Here is an 8,544-nt window from a genome sequence, read left to right as displayed (position 1 = left end):
ACATAAGGAAATACAATTGGTATTGCGAGCTATTTTAAAATCAAACAAATATTTCAACACACCGAGATCTTTAACGCTAAAGACAGATTGCAAAGAAGATTTAATAGATTGAATGTTATTCAAATTGTTTCCAGCAATTAGAAGATCGTCAACATAAATAAGAATGACGGTAAAACCAGTAGGAGTATAGCGAGTAAACAAGGAATAATCAGATTTAGATTGACAAAAACCAAACTGTTTGAAAGATGAACATAATTTGACATTCCAGTGTCGACTTGCTTGATTTAATCCATAAAGAGATCTCTTGAGTTTACAAACAAGATTTGTTATTTAGTTATGTTTAATAACAAGTATACATATCGTATATTGAAGCGTTCATATCTAATTTATGAAACGTCACTATTTAAGTATGTCGTATATTATTCTACTTTTATATTGTCTCTAATTTACGTTACTTATGATTATTCTTCTTTTATTATCGTCTCTCGTTTATAAGAAAACAGTGTTTAAGTATATATAGTTTATTTTTTAATAAAAAATCAGTTACTTATAAATTTCACTTTTATTTTTATTTGTGTCTCGTGATGTCAACACTTCTTCGTGCGGATTTTGGTATGATATTTCTTTGCGAGAGACATTAATTAAATATATAACTCCTAACGTCACACTCTCATAAGTCATAACACTATAGAAAAACGTATTGACGAGTCACTCTTTAATTCTATTATCGTATATTGAACCGTTCATGCTTTGATGGAAAATATGTACTTATAAATTTAAATTTTAGTCTAATTTACAGCATGTCACACCCCATAAGCGTCGATAACACTCATAAAAAAAACTAATTATGAGACAATTAATTTAACTATATAATTTTATTTTTGTGTATTAATTTCTGATTTGTGTTTTAAATATTTGTGTATTAGTTTCTTATTTGATTATTGATATATTATTATAAGATTTATAATTCAATTGAATTTCATCTACAGATTTAAAAAAAAACAATTTGATTCACAAACATCGTAAATTTTTGTCTTTCTCGTGTGTACACAAGAAAAAAAGAAAAGGAGAGGTGGTGGAATGGAATGGATGGTATTGATGGTTGTTTTGGAAAGAGAATTTAGGAGCAACTTCGTTTATTTATTATTCGGATTCAATGTCAATGCTGCCCTTAGGTTAGTTGTTACACTATAGAATATTTTGATTTACCATATTGCCCCCAAATCTACTTGCTCAATTTTTTCATCACTCGTTCAACACATTATTTTCATCATTTAACTTTTTCATCACTCATTCGACACATCATTTTCATATTAGGTTTGTATAAAAAATACGAGAAGGGATACTTATTGATTACCGTGCATTTACCGTATATTGAGTTATCATCTTATTTTTGATATGTATAAAAAATACATAAGTAAGAGACTCTATTGGTTACCGTGTATTGAATTATCATTTTCATCTTCTATGTGTATAAGAAAATACAACAAGTGTGACTTGTTGGTTATCGTGACGAATTGAGTTATTATTTTCATCTTCGATCTGTATAAAAAATGCGGCAAGTGTGATTCGTTGATTATCGTGTGTTGAGTTATTATTTTCATCTTTTATATATTTTTGTAAATACGACAAGTGAGACTCGTTGGTTATCGTGACATTACTGTGTTGAATTATTCACTATTTAATATAATATCAGTCACATGAAACTATTATGTTTTGATTATCATAACTTATTCATTGTTTATCCTATTTTGAACCATTATTCTTATTTGACTTCTAAATTTCACATTTATTTTCACTCCTCACGGGATATATGACTCGATTATGTGTATCTAACTGTTTATTTTTAACTAAATTTATCTACTTTTTCTCCCAGCAATCACCCTTTTTGACCCATTGACTTCAAGCTTATTGGAGTTCTCTCTTTCCTTCAAGTTCAAGAGCCACCCACTGTTTGTTAATTCCAGTTTTGGCACTCTACATTGATTACCCTCTTCGTTTATTATGCTCTTGACTTTTAATTCTATGTAGATATCTATAATTAGACTATTTTCTTCTAGTTTGATTTAAAGGTTTTTCAAGAACTTAACTATTTTATTTTATTTTATTTTATTTTATTATGTGCTGTTAAATTGTAACTTTAGCTTAAGTTGTGAGTTGTGACTTTTAAGTTACATGAGACTCTCTTAGGCAATTTTGTATTAGATCTTTCGATCTGTATTATGATCACACAATCTACATATTTCTTTATTTAAGTAAAATGACACAATAAGGAATTAATTAAAATGAAAATAAAACCCCCACATTTATAAATAAAATATCAAACTTAATAATTAAAAATCGATTAATTTTATGGTTCTGTAATAATATTATGTATAAAGTGAGCCAAAACCCAAGGAGAAAGGGAGAAAAGAAAAACACGTGATTGGATATTAAACTACCAATTTATTTATGGCTGAAGGGATACTAAAATATATTTTGTATGAAATCTGGAGACACTAAAATATTTTTATCAATTACTTATTGAGTCACAAAAACACATGCCAATGTGTAATTATTTTAATACTAAATATGGACCATAACTGCCAAAGAAAAACTTAAAAATATATCTCTTTAATGTGAAAATGAATAGAAGCATCTTCATTTCCATTGGTGAACTGATTAAATATCTCAGCACCTTAAAGTTGGCATGTGCTCTTTATTGGGTTAAGGTTGTAGTAATTTGCATGTCTTAAGGTTTATGAATTCTATCATAATAAACATGGATCTAGCATTTTGAATTGGATTAGAAGAATCTTGGTTCCTGAATCATAATTTTCAAGAGACTCATGTTTCCTCCTGCTCTGCATTTTCATAACCATAGAATCCTCTCACTCCTTGATTGCTTTCCCAATCATCTTTGTGCAAAGGATGCGGCTCGAGACTATTCGGAAGTTCTGGGATAATCCTTCTCTTGTGCTCTAAATTTTTTCGCACGCAACTGTTAAAATTTAGTCTAAACAAATAATGTCTAGGATGAGTTTAATACAAATATGTCGAATTACATTTTATCATATTACCGCAATTCAAACAAATAAGTAGACGTTAGTGTATAATTATTAAACTCAAAGATAGCATGTGGCATAGTTTATAGAGAAAAAAAAATTACTTTTCCGTGTGATTGCTTGTCGAGTCATTGCCAAGAAATCGTCCCATTTGAATTTGCGGAGTTCTTGCTTCTCTTCCTCCGGAAGCTCAAAATTAGGTTCTCTCCCGCACATGAAGGCAGCCCTAAAGCAAAAGAGATGTTTTTCATACTAAGTAGGTCACAGTTAACATACTATAGCAAAAGAGACTTTGAGCATTACAATGCCAAGCTTCCTGGTTCTGTTATCGAAAGACACATTCTGTGTCGCATCGATTTTATACTCTCTTTCTTTGAGAAATTCAAGCACCAACAAGAAATTTTATTTTTGTGAGTATTAATATATTTCTATAGTAGCTAGCTTGCAATTTTTTGAGAAATTTTATACTCTTCCTATGTTGTTAATTGAAGAAAATAGCAGTTTGTTCAAATTCTTCTACACAACAATGCTATGGCGCTACTATAACCTCTATTTGACAATATTTACACTATATTACCACTTATTTATGTAAAACTATTCATATCAAGTCATGCAAATTCAAATGAACGGCAAACTCTATCAGAAAATGAAATTAGCATATACCTTCAACAACAACCAGACCTCCAAGATTCAAAGCATATACCTAAAATTCAAAGCAGCATCCCTACTTTCTTAAAAGTTATAAGATTTGCTCAGAATTATTTAAACGCCTTGATCAGAAGAATGTTTATCTGAAAGCTATCTCAAACCTAACCCTAGAGACAAAACTATGCAAGAAAACAAAAACACTCAAAAAATATAAAAAGATGCAATCAAGAAAGTAGGTGAAATTTGAAGCTTATCATACGCAATCGAAAGCCATATATATTCTCGACATGATTTGGTGTTACCAAAAGGGAAGATGTTGACGATAACATTCTACAATTAAAAGTACTACCTGTCGTATAAGCGAGCAGCTTCTTCTTGTGATCCAACAGTCCCTAGGTGGATCTGTTTCTTGTCGACTTTTATCGCAGCCTGCCATTTCATATTTTTGAAGTAGACACCTCTCATGCATGCTTCTTGACTGTGAAAATTCTTTCTCCTATGTCGCTTCCTACGTTTGACAGGAGGTCCTGCTAAATAGCAGGGTAAAATATAAAAAAAGCTAACAGAAAATTTGATGCTACCCTAATACACAGATCAAGAAAAGTAAACTTTTAAGTCTTAATGTTTGCACATTAAATCGATTTAACTGATTACTTAATCGACAGGTTAGCGATGGATCAACTAAACAACTGTTGATGAGTAAAGTATACTTAAATAAGCTCAGTTAGATATTTCCTTTGACATATGAAAATTTTGAACATTTCTACCAATGATATCTAATTAGAATTTCAAGAGGACAAGCAAAAAAGGAAATTTGGTTGAATTGAGTGGGTTTGATTTAAATATTAGTTTCAATTGTTGAAAATGACATTAGTGAACCAATCAAACTTATTTTTGGGGTAAAAAAGAAAATTCCTAACATGTTTAAAATATGAGAATCCATTTATAAATCATTCATAACAAATCAAATCATTTCCATTTATTAACAATTCCAAACATATCGTAAAGCAAAAGCCATTTATTACTAGGAAAATAAACCAGAAATAAAGAACAAACGAAGAAAAAAATTAGCTTAGTAAACAACTAACCAAGGATTTGTTGAATAAGCTGTTCTTTGGAAGAACTTGAACCAGAAATACTAGACGAGCCCGGTTCTTCTTGCACAATAGTATTCTGGTAAACATAAAACAGTTCTTGGCTGTCTAAGATATGCATTATTTATGACCGCTTTTAAAACTTACTCTTCAACATATTTTTCAATCTTTTGTTTTTGTATTCGAATGTGAAAGCAATGCTACTTAAATGCAAAAGTGGTTAATTTATTCCAATGATGATTATTATTTAGTATGAATCTGTGAGACAAATAACTAGATCACCATGTGTATCCAAATAACTAGCAAAAATCTCGGTGAAAGTAAAACATATACAGATGAATGTCTATGATAGGAAAAGATCGTGCTTGGAAAGCTGTAAGTCTTGTAATTGAATGTAGTAACTCTCACTGCCATTTTGCTGAGTTATCAAATATGAAACATTTTTAAAAGAACGACTTAACTTATGTCAAAGTTTCTTCCTAACCAGATTGTTCAATTGAATATGAAGCAATGCAATGAAAATATGTCAAGAGGATTAACAAAGTAAAATTAAAATACTCAGTGAAATGGAATGACAAACAAAAAAGCTCCAAACAGATATATAGAGGACTAAAGACCAGAGAATTATCTTTATAGGGGAAAAACTTTGAAACCAACTTATAACATATAATTATTTATTAGACGTAATCTTGTTCCTACACTGTCCAGGATGCTTAATCTTGTTCCTACACTGTCCAGGATGCTTGCATCATCTGACAGCATAGCCTGTTCACTCTTCGGTTTAGCATGCCATGACAAATTTTCAGAACCAGTTAGATTCTCACAATGTAGAGGAAGCGGAGTTACAAATGAACTGTTTCCTGCAACGGGAAAACGACGATTGAAAAATTAAGTCAGTGAAGGATTAGATTTCACTCATGATATAAAATGTTCGGAAGGACCCGAGTTTGAATCCTGGGTGAAATAATTGTTGGTAATGCTTTACTTAACTCCCGGTAGAACTTCAAATTACCTGGGTCCTTTTCCCATGGGAATTGGAAGGTTAGGACAAAAAAAAAGACTCCATACCGTCAGAGTCATGATTTTGTCTTTCTTCCTTAACACTTAACTATAGATAAAATATGATTTACCTGAGCATAGTCCCAAAAGTCTACGCCTTCTTAAGCTTACCATTTTTAGCTCCAATATTTTTACCAGTCATCAAAGCATGATGATTAAATCCTAAAGAAGATGCAAAATCAGTTCAATTTTGTAAAACCATATAAAGCTCTCAAATATCAAACATTTACTATGAATTCCAAAAGAAAACAATTTACAACCAAAAAGGTTCATTTAGAAGAGCTTACTTACAACTTATTTTGGCTTATTTTATGGCATAAACACTTGTGTTAGTATTAAGATAGCTTATGAAAAAGGCTTATGATATGTTCATAAGTCGCTTTTTCAGCTTATTTATTAAGCTCCCCATGATGACTTATGAAAATAACTTACACCTTATATGAAAATAATTTAGCTACATTCTTTCTTTAATTATAAAGATGCCTTATACATAATTGCTTATATGATAAACACTTACTCAATAAGCACTTAATTAAGTTGTTTAGCCAAACAAACCCCAGTTAGTAAAGGCAAAAGGTATGTTTAGAGAGATATAAACACATGACTAGTTAAACCACAGAAAGAAATAGTATTTTCCGAGTTATAGAACCAAAAAGAAGTAGACAATCACCAAAAGTTGACAGCAAACAATGAAAACGTCATTAGAAATCAAGAACTAGATCACACAAAAGTTTAGCAAAAAGTTGGTCTTGCTTTGACTTTTGTGAAGTAAAAACATAGTCGTCATGCTTAATACCACTTGGCCAAACTCATCCATAAATAAACAGATTTAAATGCAGAGAAACCTTGATCACAAATTTCAACCACTGTTACCCAAAAATAAACCTTTTGTAACTATCATTCAAATCATTAATCCAATTTGATCACAGCAGAAAGCATCATCAACCCCTTTTAAAACTGATTAAACATAATAAAACTAATTTCCATCCAAAGAAAAAAAAACAAATCTTTTAGTGAAAAACAAAGTTGGTAATGGTATCTTACTTTGCATAATGAAATGAAACCCTCCAAAATTTGAAAACAAAAATCATGAATAAGCAAATCTTTCTCCTTTGGGTTGAAGTCAACCCCACCAACCTACCACCTTTCTTGGAAAGGGGTAGTAACAAAGAAGACAAAACAAAACAACAACTTTCACCACACAAATCAAAAAACAAAATACACATACATTCGCAACAAAATTCAAGAGACACCCATAAAAGTCAACAATAAAAAGACCAAGTCTTTAGCTCAGTCAACTAAAAAAATGCTACCATATAAGACCTTAAGACTCATCACACAGAAAAGAGGGAAAAAAAAGAAGGAAGGAAAAAACAACCGTATGGAAAGAGGAAGAACAAGTCATGGAGCCATTGTTGTTGGTAAAATGGTGACGGCAGAGAGAGAAAAGAGAATCCAAGTGAGAAAAATTGAGGGGAAAAAGTGAAGAAGAAAAATAAAAGAAATTTTGGGGAAGTTAAGGTGGTGAGTGTGGTTGTATGAGATAATGTGTGTGTTGTGGCTCATGCATCTACCACCTTTTGTTTTTTTGTTTTTGTTTTTTATTTTTTATTTATTTTTCTTCTATGTATGAAAGAAAAAAGAAAAGGAAGGGTGGTGGAATGGAAGGGATGGTATTGATGGTTGTTTTGGAAAGAGAAATTGGGAACATAACGACTTCGTGAGACTTTTATTTATTATTTGGATCCAATGTCAATGCTACCCTTAAAGTTAGTTACACAATACAATATGTTCATTTACCGCAATACCCTAAATCTACTTCTTTATTTTATATTTTAAAATAATACTGTTTATATATAAAAAAGTTTCTAGATAAGTTTCTCATCCTTTTTTATAACTCATTTAACATGTTATTTTTATATTCGATCTATTAATATTCATTTACGAGATCTTACTGTTTAACTAGATCGTGTATTGAGTGTTTCATTATTTATTGGAGAGGCAGATACTTATAAATTTCAACACAATTTACTATGTAAATTCCACTTTTATTCTCATACTCTTAATATTGCACACTTTCTTTAACATACTTTTTTTAAATAATTTTATTATTAATTTTCTTAAATGGTTTTAATTATCACTTTTCGCAGTTTATGAGAAGTCATTGTTTGAGTACATATGTGGTCAAACATACAATGCTAAAAAACTATATCGATTAGTTATTAACAAATTAACAAACAATTTTACAGATCTAACTATTTAACTCGATTATAGTGTGTTGCGACGTTTTTCAATGAAATTCAGCTACTTATAAATTTAATTTTTAGGTCACAGTTTATGCGGTAAACTCTCATTACGGTTAATAATATTGTACAAAAATGTATAGAGTCATTGACAAATGACTTATGAATAATAAATCAAAATTACCAAACTAATTATGACACACTTAATTAACCATAACCATATAATACCATATATGTGTATTAATTTCTTATTTGTTTTTTTTTTTAATATTTTCATGTATTGATTTTTATTTGATAAAAATAAACCAAATTATTTTTAAAAATAATAATGGAACATTACAAAATTTTATGTGATTATTTACAAACAATAACTTAATATAATATTTTACAGTGTATATTTTCTATTATTTTTAATTTAATCAAATTCTTTAAACATAAATTATGTTTTATATCACA

The 8,544-nt window shown here is 29.9% G+C and overlaps 1 protein-coding gene across 5 annotated transcripts; it reads right to left on the bottom strand.

The window, feature by feature from the left end:
* Window positions 1–2,583: 2,583 nt before the first annotated feature.
* Window positions 2,584–7,399, bottom strand: LOC101505856 (ethylene-responsive transcription factor-like protein At4g13040). Of its 5 annotated transcripts, none has more exons than XM_073366580.1 (7): window positions 7,224–7,399; window positions 5,917–6,007; window positions 5,486–5,646; window positions 4,781–4,865; window positions 4,042–4,219; window positions 3,149–3,270; window positions 2,584–2,995 (listed from the first exon to the last, which is right to left on the bottom strand). In XM_073366580.1, the coding sequence occupies exons 2-7, from the start codon at window positions 5,957–5,959 to the stop codon at window positions 2,991–2,993; spliced, it is 594 nt and encodes a 197-aa protein (XP_073222681.1). In that variant the 5' UTR covers window positions 5,960–6,007; window positions 7,224–7,399; the 3' UTR covers window positions 2,584–2,990. The 5 variants fall into 5 exon arrangements, with proteins under 5 accessions (XP_073222681.1, XP_004515032.1, XP_004515031.1 ...); XM_004514975.4 differs by having other exon boundaries at window positions 2,584–2,960; window positions 7,224–7,376; XM_004514974.4 differs by having other exon boundaries at window positions 2,584–2,960; window positions 4,042–4,222; window positions 7,224–7,366.
* Between the last annotated feature and the right edge of the window lie 1,145 nt (window positions 7,400–8,544).

This window comes from Cicer arietinum, chromosome 3, assembly GCF_000331145.2.
Source record: "Cicer arietinum cultivar CDC Frontier isolate Library 1 chromosome 3, Cicar.CDCFrontier_v2.0, whole genome shotgun sequence".
NCBI lineage: Eukaryota > Viridiplantae > Streptophyta > Magnoliopsida > Fabales > Fabaceae > Cicer > Cicer arietinum.
The sequence above is the reverse complement of the archived record's forward strand: the minus strand, read 5'-3'. Positions and strand labels throughout refer to the sequence as shown.